We start from the raw sequence: 27144 nt of genomic DNA, 5'->3' as shown, positions 1-27144 counted from the left end.
GGTATATTTTGGGGTGCCTTAGGGGAACCGCCCAACCTTTTCGTGGGAGGGGGACCCAAAATAGAAGGAAGGGTCCTTTTTTTTTTTTGAGGAAATTGTCAATAGCCATTGGTTTAGAAATACAGCTTTTATTATATTTTTCAATAAAGTAGATCTTTTCCGTGAAAAGATTGCAAAAATAGACCTATCAGAATGGTTCAGCGATTATAATGGTGGTTTATCTTTTGACAACAGTACTCAATATATCAAGAAAATGTTTTTAGACAAATCAAGTGGTAACCAAAGAATTTTCTCTCATTTTACTTGTGCCATTGATACCGCAAATATTCAATTTGTTTTCCACGCCGTCAGAGAAACTTTATTAAAAAATATATTTAACACCATTATTAATTATTAAAAATACTATATAACTTTTTTTTTTTTTTTTTTTCAGAAAAAAATATATAAAAATATATATACATGATAAAAAAAAAAAAAAAAAAAAACTAAAAATAAAATATTTTAAAAAAAAATTAACAAAACAAATATAATATAGTAAATAATAATATTAATAATAATATTAATAATATTAAAAATAATAAAACCAACAACCCAAAACCTCAAAATAACAAACTAATAAAAAATAGTGATTAGTATTTTAAAATTTCGCTATTTAAATAAACTCTTAAATTTTTTTATTATGTATTTTTTTTAAAAACAAACTTTTTTTTTTTTTTTTTCAGGTTAAATAAATAGTTTTTATTTCTTTTTTTTTTCTATACAATATGTAGTATAATTTTATATTATTATTTTATTCTTCTCTTGTTTTGGTTTCTGATATTATATCATTATTATCATCAGGACTGTCTATATTATCATTTGGGCCATTGTCATTGTCGTTATCGTTATTTTTGTCATTATTATTGTTGACGCTTTTATTTTTATTTTTCTTTTTATTTTTTAAATTTTCTTCCATTTCGTATGAAATGGACATTCCATTATCATCATCTTTTTTTGGTGGGGGTGGGGAATGTTTAATAATAATCTTCATAATAAAATACCAAATTATCTGAATGATACCTGATCCACAACCTGAAAAATTGGAAACTAATACAAAGTTATCTTCTAAAAAGTATCCGTACAAACCAAATGCTGCACCAGATAAAATGGATGTAATGGATAATGGAATTGATAATGATCCTGTAGTTCTTTGTTTATACATTGAATAAAAGTTTAAAATTGGTGAACAATAAAATGCTACTAACAAAATACCTGTTTAAATAAATAAATAGTAAAAATTTAGAGTTACTGCCCTACATTTAAAGATATCCAATATTAAAAATGAATATACTTACAGGTTAACCAACCAAGAATTGGTTGAATTTTCTCTTTGGGTGCTTGGAAAAATATAATTAAAACAAAAGATACTAATATTGCAATATAAATAACAAAACTAGACATTACTATTCTTTTCTATAAAAAAAAAAAAAAATATATTAGTAATTAGAATATAAAAAAAAAAAAAAAAAAAAAAAAAAAATTTACTTTTTTTGTATCTCTTGAAGCACTAATATATATAAGAATAAAAGCAAGGTTGAAAATTAAACCAAATGCATTTACTGGTACTAGACCTTGAATATTACTAATTGTACCATAAGCCTGTTATATTTAATTAAATATATTAATAATTTTATATTTGTTTGTGTATCTATTTAATTTCGATTACTTACAACCCACATCAAAGCTTGACCAATCATGAAAACAAAAGGATAGATATTAAACTCCCCAACATCACGGGTCATTTCTATTTTATAAAAGTATGGTCTATAATGATTTATATTTTAAAAAAAAAAAAAAATTAGTTTGGTTTATAATTTCAAAAAATAGTTTATTTTATGTGAAATATTGTATTTATTAGATAATATATAAAATGGTCAGAAAGTTATAAACTACATACACATTTGATAAAACAATAGCAGCAATGAGAACATTGCCTAAAATCTGTGTCGCTAAAATTTCGGGGCTATTTTTTACATAAAAGAAAATATGACATTAGTATTATGATTATCTTATTTTTCATATTAAAAATTTTAAAAATTTTAAAAATAAAAAAATAAAAAAAAATAATTAAAAATAATTAAACAAGAAAATAAAACACATAATAAATAATAATGGTATTAATAATAATTTACCTGTTAGGATCCGAAGGCATTGTTTATTTTTATATTAAATTATATATTCACTAAACTAAAAATAAAAATTAGCTTTATTTTTTTTAATTTTTTTCTAAACTTTTTTTTTTTCTTTTTTTTTATTTTTTATTTTTTTTTAACATTATTATTTTCGAATTGTTCATTGTTCGGTTTTGTAAATTTTTTTTTAAATTAATTTTTATTTTAATAAAATTTTTTTTTTCCTGTTTTCCATATGTCCCAAAAAAAAAAAAAAAAAAAAAAAAAATATTTTTAAATATTTTTTTTTTTAATAACTTACATTATTTATTTTAATTTAAAATATTATATTAAATATTAAATAAAAATATTTTATAAAAATTAGAATAAAATATTTTTAAAAATAAAAACATAAATGTTAACATTTTTTTTTTATTTATTTTATTTTTTTTATTATTATTTTATTATTTCATCTTTCGTTATCTATCTATGTCTTTCAATCATTGCTCAAGTCATACACCAGTTTTTTTTTTTTTTTTTTTTGAAAATTTAAGCTTATGTGATTAAATAAGTATTCCAACCTAACATTGTTTAAATATAGATATTTTGGTGGTATTTTTTTTTAAAAAACATCATCAAAAAAATATTAATTTTTTTCAAAAAAAATGGATTTCCGAGATTCAATTTATTATAAAAATGTTAAAGATGAAGTATGACATAAAATGATGTTATTATAAAGTATTTTACAAAAAAGTAAAATGTTTCCTCTTTATATTAGATACAATAAAAAGAGTTTATTATATGGTTTTATTTCATACCCCCACCCCCCATTATTTTGAATTCTTATAAAATATTTCCTTACAAAAATAATAGATGAATATCATACCAATTTTAACCTTTCATTATTTTACACATAATGAAAAATAGAAACTATTTTGATTTTTATTATAATAATTAAACAACTTTTTAATATAATTTTATTTTATTTTTTGTTTTTATTATTTATTTGACATATTTAAACATGGAAAAAAATATATTTTTATCATTATATTTCAAATTAAAAAAACAAAAAATGAATTTAAAAAAAATATTTTTTTTATTAATTGTCATTTCATTGATCTCCATTACATATGGATTATCAGTTGAAAAAGAGGGTGATATCCCAAATAGAGCTACTAATTTAAGCTCTAGACAAAAAAAAGATGCATCAGAAGCTATTGCTCAGTTGGAATATTCAAAAATATTTTATAATAGTGCTGGTACAATCGCAAATCATGGAAGCATTAGAATTGATATGCAAGGTATTTTTACCCATTTTGGTACCAGATATCATAATATCCAAGCTCAAATAAACGGAATTAAAGGAAGCTCAACCGTTGCTCATGTTTCAGTTTCTGAAGAATCAATGTCCACAAAAACCAGCGAACAAAAACATGTTGTTAGAAAAGTACGTAATGCTTTGTTAGAAAGTTTAAAATCTGGTAAAAGCTACAGAGTTAAAGGGAAAGCCTAAAAAAAAAAAATTAAACAATGTTTTCAAACATTTAAATAAATTTTTTATCTAGTTAACTTTGAAGAGATAGATAATTATTTTTTTTTATAAATTATTTTCAATTTTTTTTTTTTTATTTTTTTTTTTTTTAAATTTTTTAATTTTTTTAATTTTTTTTCATTTTTATTTTTATTTTTTTCAATTTTATCATCATTATTTTTGTTTGTTGACGATTATAATTAGTTCATCCTTTATAACTATTTTCGTCTTAAACACTATTTTTATTTATTTTTATAAACAGGGACATAATAATAACCTTATTATAATATCAATATCAATAATAATAATAATATAAAAAATAATATAAAAATAAAAATAATTACAGATAAAATGGATGTAGAATTATTTGAAGATCCAGTTGAAAAATTAAAATATAATATTATAACAGAGGAACCAAATGCATTAAATAAATTTTTACAAATTCAAAAACATAATTTTACAGATGCCAAACGTTTCATTTCATTAAAGAGTAAAGGGCCAGATAGTGCTAATATTAGAAATGAATTAAATCAAAAGAAAAGCTTTCCATACAAAACAGACTCTGTCAATGCTGGTGATGCTTTTTTAGCAATTGCATATAAATTTTCAGATAGATTTAATATTGACGAGTTTTTAAGTTGCAGAATTTTATATCATATATTCGAACATGTAAGTATCTTTACCTATTAAACCAATATAAAAGATAGAATATAATATTAATTTCTTTAATTAGAGTTCAACCAGAAATGAAATTCAATTATTAGAACAATCTGAAAAATTTATTTTTCAAAATAGATCATGTTATTTACAATTTCTAAGAGAAATTTTATTTGTAAGTATAGTTTTAACTTTTTTACAACCCACACTGCATTTAACTAATATTTTATTTTGTTTATTTGTATCTACAGACATTACAAGGCGAAGTTGGTTCTAAATTAAAGCATGATACATTACAACAGTTTGTTGGTGATTTAATTTCAGAACAAAGCAATGAAAAGAATATATTAAACATTTTAATTAAAACTTTAGAAGAAAAAGTATCATCAATGAATGTTACAGCAAATCCATTAGAATGCTCCTATAGAATTAAAGAATGTACACAAATCGCAGAAACCTTGTTTTTAATTTCAGTTCAAGTAGGTTGATTTTGGTTTTTTTATAACTATAATTATTTATTATTAATATTAATACCATTCTTTTTAGTTTACAATTAGAGAAGATATTATTAAATTAATTATCAGATCATTAAATTTATGTATAGAAAAACAAGTTGATCAAATTTTAAAGAATTCATTATTTGAAATTATATTTTTACAATACTTCACACTCTTTTCAATTTTTGATGGCACAAAAAATAGCAGAGTTTATAATCCAATTGAAAAACGTTTTACTCATAATCACATTGAACGTCCAGACGAAATTGAAAATGAAATTCAACAAATTCAACAAACTCAAGATATTAAACCATCATTATTATTAATTTATAATCTTGTTTATAAAGTATGTGTTTCTAAAGTTTTTAAGTTTATAGTTATAATTATAGTTTTAAAGTTACTAATTTTTATAATAATAAATAGGATATTAAAGGTGATAGTGATAGATTTGGTAACCAAGGTATTTCAAATAAATTACCATTTGAAGGTGATCCATATATATTTTTGTTAAATGTTGTTCAAGCTAAAGAATTTCAAGTTTCACAATTAACTTTATTTTTAAGTTCATTTATAAACATTTTATCTTGTAAATATATAACATTTTTACCAGAAAAGCAATCTATTAGATTAGCTTCAAGTAAGTAATACCAATATACATATACCTATACCTATACATATAGCAATACTAATTTTATTTTTTAATTAGATGCTGAAGTTGTAAATAATTTTAATTTTGTAATGGCAAATATTTTTGATAATCAATTAATAAATTCACATGAATTTTGGAGAAGAGGTGAAGAAACTGGTTATTTTGGAAATTATTTATGGTTCCAAATTCCAGATCATATTATCATTTCATCATTTAGATTAATGGGTTCATTAGCAAGATCTAATACTGTTGAAGTCTATAATTTCTTTGCTACCAGTGGCCAATTTTCATGGCATAAATTATTCCAAGATATAAATTCCTACGTCAAAAGTTTGAATGGTTCAAATAGTTTTGATATTGCCCCAAAAGATATCGATGTTTTAACCAATATTTTGTTATTAGTAGCCCGTTTAGTTGAATCTTCAATTCAAGTTTCTGTAATGATCACAAAAACCCATCCCATAATTGGTATTGCTGTTCAATTTTCACTTTTCCAAGTCGAGACCAAATTAAAATCTGCAGCATTACGTCTTATTACAGCATTTTCAAAATACACCAATTATTTAGGCGATATTTGGAAGTTTTGCACAATCGATACTCAATTACTCAGGATTGGTCTCTCTTTAACTGGTGGTTCAAATGATTTACCAATTGCTCAACAATCATTAGAGTTACTCTCAACTATTATTCACAACTCCTCAAACTTTATTTTTGACAAAAATAGTTCAGAAAGTGTTAGATTAACCAACTATTTAGATCAATGTATGGAACTTTTTAATTTTATCGACAACAAATCATTCAACAACTTTGATGAAAAGTGGAAATTTGCTTTATCTATCGTAAAGATATTTGAATATTGCCTTAAACAATTCAATGCCTCTGGTGTTAATAATTGTGTCATTGATAAATGCCATCCAGTTTACAAATTATTTTTTGAATTAAACAGAAAATCAAAAACTTTAGAAAATATTATAAAGATTATTGACTTTGCTAATGATCAAGCTTCTCACATCAAAAATACAATCGATATACAACAACAAGAACAACAACAACATTACCAACAACAACTTTTATCATCAAACTCTTCACCACAACAACAACAATACCTTCAACAACAAAAAAATTTATCAGAAACCAATTATTACACATTACAAGTGTTACAAGAACAAAAGCAACAAGATAACGAAGTTTTTAGAGTCCTCTTAAATAAATGTTTAGATATTCTCTTATTAGTCTCTGATAGTACCGTCCTTTCAATTGATGATGCCAAGTGTTTGGTTTCAAATCTTTCAAATATGAATAAATCTAAACCAATCGTCTCAATTACCAAATTAATCGATTATGAATCACCAGCAGTTGCTCTTAGAGCTCTTAGATTAGTTTATTCATTCGAAACTTATACTCGTCGTATTTCAACAGTTTTCCTTGAAAATAATCCGGATGATATTATTCTAAGATTTGTTAAGATGATGGAATACAACGAAACTAACTTTGAAGATTTCTCAGGTAGTGTCTATACCCAATATGTCAATTTTGCATTATATACATCAAGCTCAGTTCAATGGACTATCGCTCAACTTATTCTCCTTTGTCTCTCAGAGTGCCAACCAAATACTTATACCCTTGGCCACTTCCTTTTAGGCTGTTGCTCAAATATTGACCTCTCTAAAGATTTTGTACCAAATAGTAGAAGTTGTTTAACTCTTATTCTAAAACACGTTCAAGATGCCCAGTTTGTTGAACGTTATCCACATTTGGTTGAATGTTTCCATGAAATTATTTACAAAATGGTTAAAGACCCAGTCACCTATTCACCAATGCTCAAGTTTATCAATGAAGAATACCCATCATATTATAGAAATTCAATGGAAGTTTTAACAAACTCTATTGCTATCAATGGTGGTTCAGAAAGAAAGCTTGAAACTTTAATTTCATCTTTATCATGGGTATTAAACAGTTGTGCAATTTCAATTCAAAATTATTTTTCACTCGATATGAAACAATTCCTTTCAAACTACATTTTCCCAGCAATGAATATTCATTCAACCATGATGATCATGTCATCAATTAATGTACTTACTCTTTATAACACAATAGAATATCCAATGGCTAACCTTGAAGTTAGCCAACCAAGACTTTTCTCAATTTATCCACAACTTGACTCCAATAATTGCGCAAATTCACCAATTTTCCAAACCTCACCTAATGGCATCACATTATTAAATATTCCAAAAGTCCGTGAACTCTTAGAAAGTGACCGTAACAGATTCTCAAATCAATTCGAAATTGACAAAGAGTTAGAGGATTGCTGCTATTCAAATTTAACTTATCAATTGGTCAACGCTAAAAAACGTGCTTTAGAAAGTTGGAAATCATTTGTTATGGTATCTCTCTGCCAAAATACCATCGAAATTGAAGTATTGGACGAAAATTTATTACTCTCACTTTTACAAAGAATTGTTACAGATTTTGCTAATGAACGTAAACCAGTCGAATCATGTTTGGCCATTGGTAATACCATTACAACCATTCTTTCAATTTTAAAAGATAAAAAACAAAACTATCAATTATTTTCACAAACAATGTCCGCTGGTGAAAATGATATTATCGAACAAAAAATGAAATTAATTTTAGAGGGTCTCTTACAAGCTGTATTAAAATCACCACACTATATCATTAGAGGTCTCAGTTATATCTGTCTCATTCAATATTTAGATTTAACAGAGCAACCACCAGCAGCCTCATCTTCATCTTCGTCACCATCATCACCATCATCATTACAACAACAAGAGCAAATTCAATTAATTAATGATTTAAATTTAAATTTGGTTTCTAAAATTGAAGATAAATTTATTCGTACCCTTTCATCAGATTGTACTTCATTCAGCCGTGGTTGGAGAATAGCCGCTTTAAGTTGTCTTCAAGCAATACTTTCAGTTGATAACTTGTGTGGTCATCGTACTTTATTATTCCTTCAAAACAAAGGTTTCATTATTAATATGATAGTCTACACCTCAAATTTCTTAAGTAATGATTGGGAAAATATAGAATCAAAAGATCTTTATGTCTATAGATCCCAAATGTCACTTCTCTTAAAAATAAGTCAACAAATGGATGGTGTTCATATTTTAATTAACAACGGTGTAATCAAAACTTTTGTAGATTCTTCATTCCTTAATTACATTCCAACCGATAAGATCTCCAACAAATTTTCAGAAATTTTATTACCAATTCTTAAATTATTCGCTTCACTCTGTCTCTACTATGGAAATCATAGTAATCATTCCGGTCATCACAACGATAAACACGAAATTTATCAAGATATCTTCAATTTCCTTATGAATCATTCAGAGCTTTTCACAATTATTTTATCAGATAACAACAAGGAAGAAGAATACTATACTTACAAGAATTTAGAAATATTAAAATTAACCTGTTATCTCTTTTCTAAGGTTTCATTTGTATTCTTTAAAAAACAATCACAACAAGATCAATCTAAAGAAAAAGCTAGATTCCTCAGATTCCATTACTGCTTAACCAATCTTTTAATTAAATACTCTACCAATAGCAAAAAAATAATTGAAAAAACCATTCCAGATGATAAAGATCAAGAAGAACTTGCTTCTAAAATCGACTTTAGTTATTCAGCAGCAAACAACATTAAACACCATGATGCTTTAAACAAAAAGAAGAATCAATTCCAAATTTTAATTAAACAAATGATCTGTTCAATTACTCATGATCTTCTTATGTATTGCAGAAAAGTTTCCATTTTAACTGATCAAAGAATTGGGTTTACTTGTTTCAATTCAAATTTAAATATTTTAAATTTCGGTAGCAGCTTTTCAAGATCAAATCAAAATAGTATGGTCTCAAACCCATCTGGATCAATTTCTTCAAATTCTAAATTATTACCATCTTTGGATTTAGCAATCAACTTTTTAATTGATAATATAATTCAATATACTTTTTATAAAATGGATTCAAACCAATGCCAAAAATTATTGGATAACTATGAACAATTAACCTATGTCCAATATCAAGAAATTCTTCAAAACTCTGATACTCTTACACCATCTCAAAGAAATCATATGGTTTTAAATATTTTGAAACAGAAAATCAATGATATCGAAACTCAAATCTCAACCATTTTCGATAATATTGAATTACTTTTAATTTTAATTGTAACTCATTCCTACTATTTCAGTAATCAATTGGGCATATTATTCCAATCAAATCAAATTTCACCAGTTTTATCATCCTCACAATTCAATCACAACAATAACAGTAAATTTGAAATTAGCGATTTAAATAATAGTACCATCGGTAATAAACAGCAACAACAACAAACTACAAATAGAAATGGTGACGTATTTTTACAATCAAAACCACACCAAAATGGTGGTGTTTTATCATCAGTTTTCTCAATATTTAAGAGCCATCAAGAAAATCCACCTAAAATCTCAATGAATCAAACTCCAGCTCAAAACCAACAATCATTAACTAATAGCAGAATGGTTTTACCATTACAACAATCTCAACTTTCCCAACCACACACTCCACCACAATCTGAATTATCAAATCAAGAAATTGATACATTCCTTAAACGTTTAAAACAATCCATTTTCGATAGAGAAATTAATCAACTTGGTGGTATTAAATTATCTGATGCAATTTTAAATCGTTTAGATAAAAAATCAACCATTATTGATTTAATGCTCAAAAAATTACAAGATTTAACAAAATAAAAATAAAATATGAATAAAAAAATTAATTTTAGATATTATTTTATATCAATACATAGGATTATTTTTATTTAATATTTTTATCCTGTTTTTTTAATTACCGACTTTTTTTAAAACTATTTATTGATCATTTAAGAAGTTTAAATGATTTTCTGAATGTTAATAAATAACTTTTATTTTAAAATCGAATTATTAAATTAACAAACTATTCGTGGGGGTGGGATGAAATAAATTAAAAAAAAAAAAAATCATAAAACAAATAAAAATAAAAAATTTTAAAATAAAATAAAGATATTGAAGTTATAAAAATCTCTCTTTCTATCTAATTAGATTAAACTATAATAAATTATTATTTTTTTTATTTATTGCTTTTTAAACTGAACTTCAGATAATAGTTTTTTATTTTTTTGAAATAACAATATTTTTTAAAAAAAATTATAAAAAAATTTTATTTATTTTTTTTTATTTTTTTTATTTTTTTTTTTTCGAAAATTTTCAACAAAATTTTTTTTTTTTTTTTTTTCTTTTTTTGTTGTAGCTTGTTATAAACATAATAAAATAATAATGTCAGTCCAAAGAGAAAGGTATAGATCTTTTTTTTTTTATAAAAAAATAATAACTAAAACAAATATTTGATTCAAGAATAAATTATTTACAAAATTATTTTATTTTTAATAAAAAAATTAAAATTTTTTAAACACACAGAACCTTCATTGCTGTTAAACCAGATGGTGTTGCCCGTGGTTTAGTCGGTGAAATCATTGCCCGTTTCGAAAAGAAAGGTTTCGTCGTTGTTGGTTTAAAACAATTAACCCCAACCAAAGAATTAGCTGAAGCTCACTATGCTGAACACAAAGAAAGACCATTCTTCGGTGGTTTAGTCTCATTCATCACTTCAGGTCCAGTCGTTGCCATCTGTTTAGAAGGTAAAGGTGTTGTTGCTGCTGCTCGTTTAATGATCGGTGTCACCAATCCATTAGCCTCAGCCCCAGGTACCATCAGAGGTGACTACGCCATCGATGTTGCCAAAAACATCATCCACGGTTAGTATTAATATTTACTTTTTTAAAGACCCTTAAATATTAATTAAAAACTAATATAAAAATTTTTATTTATTTTCAATCATAAACAGGTTCAGACAGTGTTGAATCATCAACTCGTGAATTAAAATTATGGTTCGCTGACAATGAATTATTAGCTGTTGCCACCCCAAACCCAAACTTATACGAATAAATCTTTTAAATAAATTATAATTTGTATATAAATAGTAAAACAATATCATCTGTATCATTTACAGTTGGAATTATTAAATATAAAATTCTCATAAAAGGTAATCCTTCGACACATTTTTTTATTTTTTTTTTTTTTAATAATTATAATTTAAAAATAATTATTTTGAAGAGAAAAATTATAATTTAATATTTTTATTTTATTTTTTAGATTTAGATTTAAAAAAAAAAAAAAAAATATTTATAAAAATATTTTATTTATAGATTTATTTATTTATTTTTAAATAAATAATTTTTTATTTTTCTATTTTACTTTTATTTTTATTTTATTTTTTTTTTTTAATGTTTTATTATAAATTATTTTTCATTTTAAAAGATAATATAAAGATAATAACATGTGTAATTTAGACCAACTCGAAATTAAAAAAGCAAATTATCAAGACAGAACATTAATTGCATCTTCAAAAATTAAATCGATTAATAAAGAGGTAATACCTTCTTTGGGAAATTTTTCACCAAGTAATTCAGTAAACTCAACAAGAAAGTTAAAAGAACAACTTATAAAAAGTTTAAATAAAAACAAATTGAAATATTTAGAAACTCACAATATTAAAAAATTACATTTACCAGAAACAAAAGAAAAAGAATTTATAAAGTATAAAGAACAAGGAAAAGAAAATGAATTTTTAAACAAAAAATTAAAAATAGACAACTCCCCCATTGCCAATGGAATAAAAAATGTATATTGTGTTTTCGATAAATATACAACAAAGAACCATATTGTTAAAGTAACAAGACCTGATAGAACCGATATAACACCAATAGAGCTATTAGCAATTTACACTCGTGCTTACCAAAGTCTTTATCGTGAACAAGAAGATTTTTTTGATAATAAAAAAACTAAAATTGGTATTCATGAATCACCAACTTCAATATATAAATATGGTATTCAAGATATAAAATATAATGGTCTTTCAACAATTATAGTATTTGATGATTTTATTGTTTGTTCATTTGATGTAGAGCAAATACCAAAATCAAATTTTATTGAAAGAAAATAAATAAATAAATAAATAAATAAATAAATAAATAAAATTTTAAAAAAATTCAAATTATAACCAATAATAAATATTAAATATTTAAATAGTTTAATTTATAAAAAAAAATTTCAAAAAAACAAGAAATAATATTTATTCCTTTAAAATTATTTGTTTCATTTTTTTCGTGATGAAAATAACAACATTGTTATTTTTAGAATAATGTTTTTTAAAATATTACTAAAAGATAAATGTTTAATCTGTACTAATTAAAATTTATTATTCTACAAATAAATATTTTTAATTATTTATCTTTTTTCTTTAAAAACACCCACACCTATAAAAATTATTTATTTAACGTTGTGTTTATTTATTTTTTTTAGAATAGCTCTATAAGGTAAATAAATTTTTTGAACACTAATCATCATAATCATCATCATTAATATTATTATTAAATAATTAAATAATTAAATTTAAATAATAATAAAAGTTAAATTTAAATTTTGATATGATATATAAATTGAAGTTTTTTTTTTTTTTGTTTTTTTTTTTTTTAAAATATTAAAAAAGAAAAATATAAAAAAAATATTTAATAATGAACATTTTAAAAACTTTAATAATACTAGTTTTTTTAGTATTTAATTTAGCTTTCTCAATAGAGGTCAAGTGTGGTGGTGTTACATGTTTACCAAATCAAACTTGTAAAACTGAATATTTAATCCAACATTGCGTTTATAATTCAGAGGATCTTACAATTATTCAAAATGTAATGAAGCGTTGGAATGACTCTGACTCCAATCCATCAATTCAAGTCTCTGTGGATATAATAAACCAAACTAATAGGTTAATTAAAAATATTGTGGTTGCCGCAGATGTCCACCTTAATAATGATCAAATGTGGGGTATATCCAAATGTTCATATGCAGATAATATCTCTATCATTAATTTCCCAAATTATTTAAATTTAAAACCATCCCAAACTCATAACTTTGGTTATATTGCTAAAGGTAATAACACTGCCCATCTTTACGTTCAACATATTTATATTTTATAAAATATCTAGATAATTATATTATTTATTTAAATCAAAAAAAATAAAATAAAAAAATACAAAAAAATAGTTATTTAAATTTAATTTTGTTCTATTAAAAAGTTTTTTTATATATAAATTATTATTTATTATTAATTATTAAATATTTATTTTTTATTTATTATTGTTAATTTATTATTGTTAATTTATTATTTATTTTTTATTTACAATATTTCTTGAAAAAAATTTTCTGGTTGTATAAAAAATTACGAAACTTTTTAAATAGAATTATTTTTTTCGATTTCTTGACTATTTGATTACTTATTACTTGATTATTTAATTACTTTATTACTTGATTAATTATTTAAAAATGGTGATATACATTTCTTTTAAATATTATTTAAACAGATAACATAAAAAAAATGAAAACCCAGGTTGGAAATTTAAAAAATAAAAAAATAAAAAAATAAAAAAAAATAAAAAAATTAAAATTTTATTTTTATATTGTGATCGAAATTTTATTATTTCTATAAAATTTAAATAAAAACAGTGATTATAAATTAAAATAATAAAACATTGATTTTTTATTTATTTATTTTTTAAAAAAAAATATAAAAAATCATTATATGGTATGTCATGCGAAATTTAATACAAATTTATTTTTTAATTTTTTTTTTCACCTCTTATGTCAAAAATGATAAGTTTTTTTTTTTTTATTGTAATTTTTTTTTATTTTTTTTTTCGTTAAAAAAATTTAAAATTTTTTTTTGTTTTTTAGATTGCTTATAAAATTACAATCCACACATATACACACACAGATATTTTTTTTTAAAAATAAAATAAATAAATAAAAAAAAAATAAAGAAAATTAATAAATAAAATAAATAATTGTAATAATAAAAAAAATGTCATTAAATAAAGTTAATAGTAAAACAGATATTTTAATTATTGGTTGTGGATGTATTGGTTTATCTACAGGTATTGTTTTATTAAAAACTGGTAAATATAATGTACAAATCTGGTCCAGAGATTTACCACCAAACACTACCTCAAATAAAGCAGCTGCCCTTTGGTATCCATTCCTTTGTAACCCACCAGATTTAGTTGGTAAATGGTCAGCAGAGACTATGCAATACTTTAAAGATCATATCATTGGTGATCCAAAATCAGGTACACTCATTAAAAAAGTTAACGAAATTTTTAGACGTGAACACAAAGAAGACCCAGAATGGCGTCCATACGTTCAATCATTTAGAAGAGCAAGAAAAGATGAATTACCAGAAGGTTATGTCGATGGTTTTGCAGTTGATGATGGCTTTGTAATGGATACCGATATGTATATGGACTATTTAGTACAAACCTTCAAGTCATTAGGTGGTTCAATTGAACAAAGAGAAGTTGAAGACATTCGTGAAGCTTTTGTACATTATGATACCGTTATTAATTGCACCGGCTTAGGATCACGTGAATTATTCAAAGACAAACTCATTTACCCAAGTCGTGGTCAAATCATTGTAATCAAGAATTCATCAGAACGTTCCATTATGGATGAAGAGGATCACATTGCTTATGTAATTCCACGTATTTCAAATACTGTTTTAGGTGGAACCAATCAAGAACACGATTACAATACCGAGCCAACCAAACAAGATACCGAAGAAATCTTAAAACGTGTTGCTATGATTTCACCACGTTTTGCTAAAAATAGAATCGAAATTCAAGATGTAAAAGTAGGACTCAGACCATCAAGACACGAAATTCGTTTAGAAAATGAATTCTTTGAAGGTGGTTCAAAATTAGTCGTCCACAATTATGGTCATGGTGGTAGTGGTTTTACTGTTAGTTGGGGTTGTGCTCTTGAAGCTTTAAGAGTAATGGAAGCTGGTATTCCAAATTTACTTTTTTATAAAAAACAACAACAACCAAAGCCACAAAGTAAATTATAAATAAATAAATAAAATAAAAATATAAATGACTAAAAAATAAATAAAATTAAATAAATAATTATAAAATTTATAATTAAAACAAAATAAATAATAATAAAGATATTTTTGGTTTTATTTTTAGATTTTTTTTTTTTTTTAAGATTTTTTTTTAATTTTTTTTTTTTTTTTTTGATTGTGGTTTTGTGGTTTTATTTAATCACGTTTATGATTTGTTAAATATCTTTACCTGCAAATTATCTATTTTTTTTTTTAATTTGGGTCAGAAAGAAAACATTTCTTTTTGCTTAAGTTGCGAGTATGTAATGGGTTTATTTATAATAAAGAAAAAACCAATTTTTTTTTTTTTATATAGATATTTATTTCCCTACGCAATTTATAAAATCATACGTCCAAAATTATTTTCAAATAACCAACCATCTTAAAAAAAAAAAAAAAAATAAAATAAAATAAAAAAAAAAATTATTTAAACTTTTTTTTTTTTTTTAATTTTTTCATTCCATTAATTTTAAAAAAAAAAAAAATGCTTTTAACAAATAAAAATAATTTAATTTTATTTATCACTTTAGTTTTAACAATCTCTGGTTTCGTTCAAGCCAGTAAAAAAGGTACTACTTTTGGTAGCGATACCTTCGGTGACCTTGCAATTTGTAATGATATCAAAGATTTAAATGTATCATGGTATTATAATTGGGATCTCAAACCAAATTGTGTACAAAATGCCAATCTTATCAGTAATGTAAAATTCTATCCAACTATTTGGGGTAAAAACAACTTAAACGATACAGCCAATATTGCCAAAGCCGATGTTTTATTTACTTTTAACGAACCAAATTTCAAAACACAAGCCAACCTAAGTCCAACAGATGCAGCAGCAAAGTGGCCAGATATTCAAAAATTGGGTTTCAAAAGCATTGTTGGTCCAAGTGTAGCAGATTGCCCAGATAATTCAGATCCAAATGGTGCCAATTGCAATTACGGTTCAGTCAAATGGTACACTGATTTCTTAAATTCATGCAAAGGATGTCAAGTCGATTATGCCAATATTCACATCTACTATTGCGATGCTGATGATGTTATGAACAAAATTACAAATTTAAATAAGGCTACTGGTAAAAAAGTTTGGTTAACCGAGTTTAATTGCGAAGGTGGTAAAACCGATCAAGATATTCTTAAATACGCACAAAAATTACTTCCATTATTAGAAGCTTCGGATATTGTCGCAGGTTATTCATGGTTCCTTCCATTCTATACTCAAGGAAATATAAACAGTTTATATTTAAATCAAAACGGAAAAGGTGATCTTTCATCAATTGGTAAATATTATGCCAGTGTATATGGTCCATCAACCAATTCATCAGATACCAGTTCAAGTCAATCCGCTTCAGGCTCTTCAGGATCTTCAAGTTCAGTTGATTCCGCTGCTACTAAATCAAATGTATCAATCTTTTTATTATCATTAATTTTATTATCTTTATTATTATAAAATAATAATACAAAATAATAAAAACAAAACCCTATTTATTTATTTATTTTAAAAAAAAAAAAAGTATAGTTTTATTTTATTTTATTTTAATTTTATTCATCACTAATTTTAATATTACTTTTACTTAGTGATCTATTTTTTTCTTTATTTATTTCATTACTTTTTCTTTTATTATTATTATTATTATTATTATTATTATTATTATTATTATTATTATTATTATTATTATTATTATTATTATTAGTATGGTTTCTCTGTTGAATAGCTCATAAGTTCTACCAAAGAATCTTCTAATGTTTTTGGGACATTTCCGATATCAAGAGTGTTTTTAAAAATATTTTTAAGTTGGTTTTTTAACAATTTTGTTGATTCTTGAAGTGAGGCACCCAAAGAATAGATTCTAACTAAGGCTTCAAATAAATAATGACCTCTGCCGCCAGCATCACCAACACCTTTAATGAATATTTCAGGTATTTGTACACTTCCATTTATTAATTGAACATCTATAGTATTTGAAAGACCATCGTAAAAGGTATCAATACGCTTTTTCCATTCCTCTTCATTTTTCACTAATTCTTTAACATCTTTTTCTTTTGATTTTAATAATATAACAACAAAATCAATCATTTTAGCTGGGTCAGTTTCTTCACAGCTATTATTATAGTTATTGTTTCTTTCGTCTCTTACAAAATATAATAGTAACGGTGAACATAAATACATTTCGAGTGAATAATATTTTAGTTTTACAATATAATCACAATTTTTTGAGTCATCATCACCATCAACTAAACCAAGAATTTGCGAAATTCCTAATATAAATGATTCACCCGAGAGATCCTTTTGAGATAATAGTTTTACCATTTTCTTTACATACGAACTTCCACCAACACCGTTTCCTGATTTTAATTTTTCTACTTTTCCAATTATCCCTTTTAAACTTGAATTAACTTTATCTAGAATTTTATTTTCTGTAATGTCTTTAATATTGGTGATATTCTCTTTGGTTTTTTTTAATTCTTCTGTAATATTTCTTAAATCCTCTATATTAAATTTTTGTGAGGAAGATTCAAAAAATACTAGTTTGGTATAGTTTTTAAATTTGTTTTTTTGTCCCAATATAATTTTTTGAAATGCATTGGTAAAAAAGTCTCTATCATCAACATCTTCGACACATACAAGCTTTGAATTATCTACAACTGCTAACATTCCGTCACTAACTTGATGAATTGCATTTTCGTGGGATTTGATTTTTTTTATTATTATTTTGTTTTCATTGTTTCTGTCAATTGCGTAATAATTAAAACCATGTAGTGCAGATACCCGAATGGATGTTGTATTATGGGTTGATAGTAGAACAACAAAGACGGTTTGAATTTCATCAATTATTTTAAAAAAGGCAGTTTGAAGAAATTTTGCATGTAACGGTGATTCTATTTCATCCAGTAACAATAAAAACTTTTCACCTTCTTTATATTCTTTAGAATAGCTTTTGTAATATATAAACAAGCCGATCAAAAAAAAGATAACCTTTTCACCAGAGGACAGATCTTCATATGATAAATCTGCTCTTTCATTCTTAAAACATAGTTGGTTATCTTTGTTGGATTTTGTTGCTGGAACAAGTTCAAATGTTAATTTGTACCTTTTTAGCATCTCGTTTACTTGATCCCAAATATAATTATTGAGGCCATTTCCTTTATATTCTGTTAATAATGAGTGTGCTTGGTAGATTTTAATAAAACCTGATAATAGGTTTTTGGCACTATCATCAAAAGATAAAATCATTGAATCTTTTAAATAAATAGCATTTTTGGTTTTAAAAAAATTTTTTAAATTGGAATCTTCTTTAATATCGTTGAATAGTTTAGTTTTACCAGCACCATTTTTCCCGACTATAATCAGAGGTGGTTCAAATTTCTCTATTAAAACATTGAATAATTCTTTATTAATAGAAAAGTACTTGTCTAAATTAAATAATACTTGAAATAAATTTGGAAATGTAAATTGATTATCGATATCATTTAAACTTAAAATAAACTTTTCATCAAACCTTCTATGTAATTTTGATATTGGTGTTCTTAAACCCTGTAAAAATTAGATATTAATGTTAATAGTTTTGTTTTTTTTTTAAATTGGTTTTAATGGGTTGTGTGTAAAAAAATCTACTTACAAGATAAATATTTTTTGAATCATTTTTAATAGTAAATTCCACTTTGCTAGAAAAAGTAAAAAGGAAATTATCGGTGTCAAATCTTTTGATATCCCACGAAGTTTTTGGGTTTCTTTCTTTAATATATGTTAGAAAACTATAAACTGCGAAATACTTTGAATCATATGCTATATTTGTTTCAATTTTTTTTGTCTCTAAAATTAATTTTTTTATTTTGTTTATCTAATTTTAAATGTTAGTGTTATAAAAATTATGAATTTGTTTGTTTATAATCCATTATTATTATTTGCATACATTATTAATTGATATTGAAATATCATCTATTTTTATAAAATGATTTTTTAGAGTCTCTTTTGAATTATCATCATCATAACCATAATCACAACCATAATCATCATCATCATCATCATAAACAATATTTAGCAAATGCAGCATTGCTTTATCCAATTTACTAGCCAGATATTTATCTTCTCCACCAAATAAAACATTATAACTATGGGTCATTTTATTTAGCAACACGAATATGATATAAAAAATTTATAGTATAAAAAAAAAAAAAATTTCATAAAAAATTTATTTTCCAAAAAAAAAAAAATTTTCAAAAAAAAAATAAAAATTTTGAACGAGGCAAAAAAATTGAATATCAAAATAAAATCTGGAATCTTTTCGAAAAAAAAAAAAGTTTTTTGTAATAAATGAGGTATTTTGATGTGTTTATTTTATTTATTTTTTAAATTTTTTTTAAAAAATTATTTGTTTTATAAAATTTATCCACAATTTTTTTCTTTTCCACCCTTTTTTTAATTCTATTTTTTTTTTTAATATTTTTAAAATTTCATTTTTAAATTATTCGTTTTAATATTTTTTTTTCCTTTCAAAACCAATTAAAAAGTTAATATCTGACTTCAGATAAATGATAACGATAGTTTTCAAACTCTAATAAATACCTACTGAACAATTGTAAGAAATGTACCTTTGGTTGCCTCTTTGTCTTTCTATTGCAATAGAAAGCTTTTCTAAGTTGTTACAGACAATCGAACAAATTTGGAGATGATAAATGAATAATTTTTTAAAAAAAAGTTAAAAAAGAGAAAATATTATTCAAAAAAAAATTAAAATGAACACCCTAATAACAATTGGAAGAAAATGAAGAAAACAATAGTTTTAGAACTCTATTTTTTTTTTTAATTATGAAGTACATCTAGATAGTTCTTTTTTAGTTGATAATAGTTATAAGAGTCAGTAGGTTCTACCCTTGCAGCATATATTATTTCTATTGGATTGTAGTCAGTTTCCCATGTATTATATTTATAATTATAAATATCAGATTCAAACTCGTATAGTCCTTCACCTATACTTTCTATTATATTCCTAACTGATTTTTCAGAACCATAACCATCAAACAACGAATTAATTGTTTTATCTATATAGGTTTCATATTTGACTTGATTCCATTCTTTACCATATGGTTGATTAAGGTCAATTATTTCTGTTTCGGTTAAGGATCGATAAACTTTGTTTGATAGTTTTGCAGAGTATAGTAATGAAAAGCCAACTTTATTTGAACTTGGATTAAATTTACTATTTACAATTTCGTTGATTTTTTCTGATGATATGTAAAAAATGTCAAAGCCACGATCTAAATATTTGAGTAAACGAGTTTGGTATTGTGGTCCTTCCCTAACTAAATAAGAGTGATTTGATGCAATGTTCATTTTATAGTTTACAGAGAGCATACTTCTTTCTAAACAAAAAAGATTCTGACCATCAAATAAAAAGCAAGAGGCATCAATGTCCACACCCATCAGTACTTCTTCGATTGAACGATAACAATTGGTGTTGATTTGAACGTGTCTATATGGAAAATGCTTTGAGATTGATATATGTTTGCCTAGTTTGGTCAATGAGTATGCACATTTGTAATATTCGTCTTTTTCGAAATCATATATTGTTGTTCTTTTATTATCATTTTCGCAATAAACTCTATCGTCCCCAAAATAATTCTCTTCAAAGGCTGTAATACTGCTTAATCTTTCACCAAAGTCATTGCCAATGTAGCACACATCTATATCTGAATATTTATATGCTTCTTCAAGTTGATCAGCATTGTTAGAAAGGCAATAGGTAATACAACCACCAATGAACACAACTCCTTTTGGAATTTTTGATAAATCTTGAAACATGTTATTTGTAAACCGATGGAAATTCTTTAAGAAGGTTTCTTTATCTACAATTGAGTGTCCATCAAAGCTTTCTATAGTCTCCTCGCGGTCTTTTAGTTTTGATTTAAATAATATTTGATGTTCTAAGTCAGCTGGTACTTTTCTGTTCTTGAATAGATTATAATTTTCATATACATTGATTGCAAAACTTTCGTTATAATGCGGATAGAATAAATCTTGAGGAACACCTTTGCTATAGTTGTATCTAAACCACTCCTCTCTATTGATTCCACTTTTTAATAATTTATCTAATGGGAAAAGCTCTTCAATGCTATAATTACAATTATCTTTTAAATTTGAATAATATTTAAATAATTCGAAGACGATCTCTTGACCAACTGGTTTTTCATCATCCATACAGTTGTTTATAAAATCGTTTAAAATGATTTTTGGTAAGTTTTTAATTATTTCTAATATTGATTTCCTATCTCTATAAAGTGGTTATAAATGAAGATTTATTAATATATTATAAAGTTAAAATTTGGTTATTTTTTTATTACATTAAAAACATTTCTTTTAAAACTGATACACAAATTTCTTTAAGTGATGGTAAAACATAAGATGCCAATGGCGTGACCTTAGTAACTATACCCCACTCATTTAAAGATGGGATTTTTTCTTCTATTTCTTTATTTTTCTTTCTAAAATTAGATAAATTAATATATTTAAACCATAAAAAATATAATTATAAATAAAATACATACATGAAATCGTTATAAAATCTTTCAGTACCTTTAAATGAACAGCTTGAAATATTTGCTTCGTGAAAAATATGTGAATACCCTGTAGGGTTGTAATACATCAAATCCATACTACCATCGTTATTGAGTTTACCGAAAATATTCTTTTGATCCACCAAATTTAATCTTAACCCTGATTTAATAAATTCCTATATTATTTTTTTTTTTTTAATTTATAAATTATAAAATAAACATTTTAAGTTTAAGTATTTATATATCTAAATTTATCTAAATACACACATAGTTATTAAGAAGCTGTCTTTTGAATGTTCTAAAAAGTAGGCCACCTTTATCTCTTTTAACCAACTGAAAAAGATGAGATAGTTGAATGTTATCCAAGTTTATTTTAAAAAATGATTTATCGGGTAATAAAACAAAAGTTTTATCATCCAATAAAAATGAATAGCATTTTGAAAAATCTTTTATACCTGGTTTAATTATATATTGAAATTTTTCAAAACTATTTTTAGTTTTTTCCTTTTCATTTTTATATCTTTTAATTGAGTCTTTGACTTGAAGCTTTTGTTCATCAGACATTGGAAATGTAATAACTAAATCCTTTGAAAAGCATCTATTCGTTAAATATTTTTTTTGATATGGTTTTCCTTTAATTTTTGAATACATTTTAATTTATAATATTATATTAGTTATAAAAAATAAAAAAAATATAAAAAAATAAAATTTTTGGATTTAATTAAAAAAAATTAATTTTTTGAGAAAAATTTTAAAAAAAAAATTAAAGGGTAAATTTTGTACAATAATAAATATATTCAAAACTAAACTTTTAAAACTATTTTAAGAGATCAATAAAAAAAATTAAAAATGAACCAAGTTCTCCAAATAACTTAAAATTAATTTATAAAATTAATATAGTTTAAAATTTTTTATATAAACTATTGATGATAAGAAATTTTTAGTTGCCTCTACCCCATAAAATGAAACCATTATCTAATGCTTGTGAATATAGTGTTTTGATTTAATTATTAAATAATATTTTTTAATTAATTATAAAAAATAAATAAACATTTTTTTTTTGTGAATTTCATTTCATTTATTTATTTACTCTCAGATTCTTTTTTTTTTATTTTTTTTTAATTTTTGATTTATTTATTCTTTATAATTAATTAAAAAATATTATTTGAATAATTAAATTGAACAATGAATTTTAAAAAAAAAAATATAGTAATTATACTTTAAAGTGGAATTTTAGATTAAATTTAATTATAAAAAATATTATTGTAAAATCTATATTTGTTTAAAATTATTATTATTTTAATAATGATATTCGTAATTTCTAATTAGAAATTTAGGGAGGGTGGGAAATTTCTTTTTTTTAATTAAATTTTATTTTTTTTTTTTTTTTTAAAAAAATTTTTTTTGTTTTTTTTTTTTGGGGGACGTGGGGGAAATTTTTTTTTTTTTTTTAAATTTCCATTTCGTTTATAATATACATTTATTTTATTTTTATAATAGCCAGGCGAACCACAAACAGGTAATTATATATATATATAATATGTGATAAAAATAAATACTAATTATAATGACTCTTTTAATGCCATCAGTGGTGGAAAAAGTAAATATTGGTAGAGTAGAACTAATAGATGAAGTAAGATCAACTTATTATCAAAGCCATTATGGAACACCTTACTTTGCTCAAAAACAACACTAAAAACATCAAAACATCAAAACAATTATATTTGGGCTTCATCACACCATCAATCACCACTACATGCAATGTCCCCTCATCACCATCATCATTGTTTGCCTCTCATCATCATTATTTACCAAAACCTTATTAGGAAATAAAGAGCCAATTGTCAATATTAACACCAATGCTCCAAAAATTAATGTCCACCGTCATCCAGCCTCAGTCTTTTTTGTCGAACCATCTTTAACCGTTCTCTTTGGAAATCATTCAAGCTATGCTCAAATTGTATTCCGTAACCTCTTTGATTCCAATTCTGCTCCATTCAACTATATTAATAATACTTATGATCCTATTACCCATCTTATGTCTTATTACCCATCTCATAAACTACATAATCACCTTTACATCACAATATGTAAATGGCAATAACCTTTTCAAATTATTAATCAATAATCAATCAAGATAATAGCAATTAAAATTATCATAGTCTAATTAATAATAATATCAATTTACACCAGTCAATAGTTATATGACTAATTATAATAATTAAATTAATATTTAACAATTTAAAAGTATAAATAGTTCAATTTAATTATCATCATTAATAATAATATCAATATACACTAGTCAATAATCATAATGACCAATTATAGTAATTAAATTAATATTTAACAATTTAAAAGTATAAATAGTTCAATTTAATTATCATCGTCAATAATAATATTTATATAGTATTGAATATAAACTAATCATTAATCATAATCACCAAATTATAATAATTAATATTTAACAATTTAAAAGTATAAATTGTTCTATTTAAATTATTATCAATTATAAGTTAAAAAACTGATAATAAGTAATTAAATTCCTCCATCATCATTGTTTGCCCTCATCATCAGCATCAGCATCATCACCGTTTGCTCTCATCATCAAAATCATCATTATCATCAGCATCATCAGCTTTCATTATCAGCTTTCATCATGGTCCTCACCATTCATCATCAGCATCATCATCAGCTTTCATCTTGGTCCTCACCATTCATCATCACCATCATCAGCATTCATCTTGCCCAATCACCATCATCAGCATTCACCTTGCCCCCATCATCATCAGCATTCATCTTGGTCCCCATCATCACCATCATCAGCATTCACCTTGCCCCATCACCATCAGCATTCATCTTGGTCCTCATCATCACCATCATCACCATCATCAGCATTCATAATCATCATCATTGTTTGCCCCTCATCATTATCATAATCAGCATCACCAGCATCAGCATCAGCATTCATCATTGTTTCCCCTCATCATCATAGCATAATCATCATCATCATCATTATCATCATCATCATCAGCATTCATCTTGGTCCTCATCATCATCATCATCATCACCATCATCATCAGAATTTTCATTATCAAATCATCACCATTCCTCACCATCACCATTTATCATCACCATCATCATCACCGTTCATCTTGCCCCTCATCAGCATTATCAGCATCATCATCATCCGCATTATATTTGGGCCCCATCATCATCAGAATTCATCTTGGTCCTCATCGTCACCATCAGCAGCAGCATTATCACTGTTTCCCCGACATCAGCAGCAGCAGCAGCAGCATCATCATCATCATCATCATCATCATCATAACATAGGTTAGATGAAAATTTAAATTCTTTTTCTAAATCAATAATAATTAATAATAATTTTATTAAAAAAAAAATAAAAAAAAAAATAAAAAAAATAAAAAAAAAAAAATAATAATAGAAACAAATATATAATATGTTATAATAATAATAATTTAATCAAACAATCTAAATATTAGTAAAAAAAAATTAAAAAAAATTAAAAAAAATAATAATAATAGAAACAAATATATAATATGTTATAATCATAGTTCAGTCTATTTGATGGAAGAAATACATTTTCCCTGGCCAGGCAAATATATTGGAACATCAAATGATAATATACTGAATCATCATTAAATTTTTAAATAAAATATAATAAAAATTTTTTTTTATAAATAATATATTTATAAAAAAATTTTTTTTATAAATATATATTTATTTATTTATTTATTCATAAATATAATAAAAATTTTTTTTTATAAATAATATATTTATTTATTTATTTATTTATATATTTATAATATTTATTTATTTATTTATTCATAAATTTTTTTTACTATTTACTATTTTGGGCAATATTTTTATTTTATATTGTTTTTATAAGTGGAGGTTTTAAAATTATAGTATAATCAAATTAAATAAATAAATAAATATAATAAGTAAATGGCATATAAAAATATAAATAATAATATTTAAAGAAAAAATAATAAATTTAATCGATTGGGAAAAAAAAAAACTTTATTTACTTTTTTTGAAAGGAAAATTAAATTAAACAATTTCTTCTAATGTTGATTGTTTATTAATAATTTTTTTTTTAATATTATATACATTTTATTTTTTTTTTATTTAGTGTTATATAAACCAGTATTACTAATAAAATTAAATAATGGGTTATTTTTAATAGCAGAATGTAGATGAGCAGGAACAATAAGTTTTAAAACACATTCATCTTTTGATTCTTTTTCTCTTTCTTCTAAATATGATCCATAAGCTTCCCCAACCAAATCTCTAATGAATAAAATAGAGCTCATATATAACAGCTCCTCTGTGCTAAAATCACATGTTGAATCTTTTAACCTTGGTATATTTATAATTCTTAAAATATTTTGAATCCATTCGATTGGGAATTTATCTTTATGATATTTAGATTTCTTTAAAACCTTAATTGGTGACTAAAAATAAAAATGAAATAAAAGAATTAATATTATTTTATTAATGAATAAGAAAAAAATAGATCTAAACTTACCAATGCATTTGAGTTTGGATGTTTTGATTCTGGATCAAAATTGGCTGGATAAGTTATAACAATTTGTGGGAATGAGTTTGTGATATGTGTAAATGAATTTGCTTTAAATTGTAATAAACAGGCTTTTTGCCTACTATCAAATTGACCTGCACTATGACCAGTTCCACAGTATCTACAAAATAATGATGGATAAGTAGGTTTCTTTGGTACGGTTGCTACCAATGCATTTCCCTTGGTAGAGTTATTTACCACATTTTGAGATATAGTAGAGATATCGACAAATGTTGTTTTACCTGTTTTAGGATTTGGTGTCAATGGGCACAGTGAAGTTTCTATTAATGGGAAATCATATAATTCATCCTCTGCAATCGTATTGGCAACTGAATCATTTCCATCTGATGTATCCACTGGTATATCAATACCTGCCACTGCTTGTAAAGCTGCTGCTGCCGCTGCCGCTGCTTCTGCTGCTCTTTCTTTTTTAGTTTAATAATATTTCTTTGGTTTGGGTGGGAACCTCTGAATCTTTTTTA

At 24.1% G+C, this 27144-nt stretch overlaps 13 protein-coding genes across 13 annotated transcripts in view; 9 read left to right on the top strand and 4 right to left on the bottom strand.

Moving 5' to 3' along the window:
* Positions 1 to 91: 91 nt before the first annotated feature.
* Positions 92 to 397, top strand: gpaE (gpaE, alpha subunit of heterotrimeric G-protein; the record flags this gene model as incomplete). Its single annotated transcript, XM_003285540.1, has 1 exon — positions 92 to 397. A coding segment is annotated over one exon (306 nt), but the record flags the coding sequence as incomplete, so codon positions are not given.
* Positions 398 to 720: 323 nt separating this feature from the next.
* Positions 721 to 2981, bottom strand: DICPUDRAFT_93972 (uncharacterized protein; the record flags this gene model as incomplete). The annotated part of the gene is made up of 7 exons (XM_003285518.1): positions 721 to 1251; positions 1335 to 1452; positions 1525 to 1638; positions 1710 to 1803; positions 1937 to 2002; positions 2223 to 2226; positions 2969 to 2981. The coding sequence occupies 7 exons, from the start codon at positions 2979 to 2981 to the stop codon at positions 791 to 793; spliced, it is 870 nt and encodes a 289-aa protein (XP_003285566.1). The 3' UTR covers positions 721 to 790.
* A 229-nt stretch (positions 2982 to 3210) lies between these two features.
* On the top strand, positions 3211 to 3751 carry DICPUDRAFT_91531 (uncharacterized protein). Its single transcript, XM_003285539.1, has one exon. The coding sequence runs from the start codon at positions 3223 to 3225 to the stop codon at positions 3661 to 3663; it is 441 nt and encodes a 146-aa protein (XP_003285587.1). The 5' UTR covers positions 3211 to 3222; the 3' UTR covers positions 3664 to 3751.
* Positions 3752 to 4032: 281 nt separating this feature from the next.
* On the top strand, positions 4033 to 10232 carry DICPUDRAFT_149471 (uncharacterized protein; the record flags this gene model as incomplete). Its single annotated transcript, XM_003285538.1, has 6 exons — positions 4033 to 4350; positions 4415 to 4513; positions 4590 to 4817; positions 4885 to 5181; positions 5259 to 5472; positions 5542 to 10232. 6 exons carry the CDS (start codon positions 4033 to 4035, stop codon positions 10230 to 10232), a joined length of 5847 nt encoding a protein of 1948 aa, XP_003285586.1.
* Positions 10233 to 10793: 561 nt separating this feature from the next.
* DICPUDRAFT_97095 (uncharacterized protein) lies at positions 10794 to 11498 on the top strand (the record flags this gene model as incomplete). The annotated part of the gene is made up of 3 exons (XM_003285537.1): positions 10794 to 10813; positions 10935 to 11272; positions 11362 to 11498. 3 exons carry the CDS (start codon positions 10794 to 10796, stop codon positions 11460 to 11462), a joined length of 459 nt encoding a protein of 152 aa, XP_003285585.1. The 3' UTR covers positions 11463 to 11498.
* Positions 11499 to 11853: 355 nt separating this feature from the next.
* DICPUDRAFT_29527 (uncharacterized protein) lies at positions 11854 to 12519 on the top strand (the record flags this gene model as incomplete). Its single annotated transcript, XM_003285536.1, has 1 exon — positions 11854 to 12519. The coding sequence occupies one exon, from the start codon at positions 11854 to 11856 to the stop codon at positions 12517 to 12519; it is 666 nt and encodes a 221-aa protein (XP_003285584.1).
* Positions 12520 to 13090: 571 nt separating this feature from the next.
* DICPUDRAFT_53662 (uncharacterized protein) lies at positions 13091 to 13628 on the top strand (the record flags this gene model as incomplete). Its single annotated transcript, XM_003285535.1, has 1 exon — positions 13091 to 13628. One exon carries the CDS (start codon positions 13091 to 13093, stop codon positions 13547 to 13549), a length of 459 nt encoding a protein of 152 aa, XP_003285583.1. The 3' UTR covers positions 13550 to 13628.
* A 708-nt stretch (positions 13629 to 14336) lies between these two features.
* DICPUDRAFT_91530 (uncharacterized protein) lies at positions 14337 to 15546 on the top strand. The gene has a single exon (XM_003285534.1). It carries the CDS (start codon positions 14431 to 14433, stop codon positions 15469 to 15471), a length of 1041 nt encoding a protein of 346 aa, XP_003285582.1. The 5' UTR covers positions 14337 to 14430; the 3' UTR covers positions 15472 to 15546.
* A 445-nt stretch (positions 15547 to 15991) lies between these two features.
* On the top strand, positions 15992 to 16954 carry DICPUDRAFT_76504 (uncharacterized protein; the record flags this gene model as incomplete). Its single annotated transcript, XM_003285533.1, has 1 exon — positions 15992 to 16954. The coding sequence occupies one exon, from the start codon at positions 15992 to 15994 to the stop codon at positions 16952 to 16954; it is 963 nt and encodes a 320-aa protein (XP_003285581.1).
* Positions 16955 to 17194: 240 nt separating this feature from the next.
* On the bottom strand, positions 17195 to 19628 carry DICPUDRAFT_149465 (uncharacterized protein; the record flags this gene model as incomplete). The annotated part of the gene is made up of 3 exons (XM_003285517.1): positions 17195 to 19039; positions 19125 to 19316; positions 19419 to 19628. 3 exons carry the CDS (start codon positions 19626 to 19628, stop codon positions 17195 to 17197), a joined length of 2247 nt encoding a protein of 748 aa, XP_003285565.1.
* A 680-nt stretch (positions 19629 to 20308) lies between these two features.
* DICPUDRAFT_29548 (uncharacterized protein) lies at positions 20309 to 22710 on the bottom strand (the record flags this gene model as incomplete). Its single annotated transcript, XM_003285516.1, has 4 exons — positions 20309 to 21776; positions 21847 to 21983; positions 22047 to 22219; positions 22323 to 22710. 4 exons carry the CDS (start codon positions 22708 to 22710, stop codon positions 20309 to 20311), a joined length of 2166 nt encoding a protein of 721 aa, XP_003285564.1.
* Positions 22711 to 23815: 1105 nt separating this feature from the next.
* On the top strand, positions 23816 to 25387 carry DICPUDRAFT_149461 (uncharacterized protein; the record flags this gene model as incomplete). The annotated part of the gene is made up of 3 exons (XM_003285532.1): positions 23816 to 24149; positions 24592 to 24971; positions 25052 to 25387. 3 exons carry the CDS (start codon positions 23816 to 23818, stop codon positions 25385 to 25387), a joined length of 1050 nt encoding a protein of 349 aa, XP_003285580.1.
* Positions 25388 to 26207: 820 nt separating this feature from the next.
* DICPUDRAFT_149460 (uncharacterized protein) overlaps positions 26208 to 27144 on the bottom strand; it is a gene marked incomplete at both ends in the record, with an annotated part of 5019 nt that continues 4082 nt past the window's right edge. Inside the window, 2 exons of the mRNA XM_003285515.1 lie at positions 26208 to 26537; positions 26612 to 27083. Coding sequence (XP_003285563.1) covers positions 26208 to 26537; positions 26612 to 27083 — 802 coding nt within the window. The remainder of the gene's footprint in view (positions 26538 to 26611; positions 27084 to 27144) is intronic.

Source organism: Dictyostelium purpureum (genome assembly GCF_000190715.1).
Source record: "Dictyostelium purpureum unplaced genomic scaffold DICPUscaffold_48, whole genome shotgun sequence".
Taxonomy (NCBI): domain Eukaryota; phylum Evosea; class Eumycetozoa; order Dictyosteliales; family Dictyosteliaceae; genus Dictyostelium; species Dictyostelium purpureum.
Note: the sequence above shows the minus strand (reverse complement) of the source record. Positions and strands in the feature narration are given on the sequence as shown.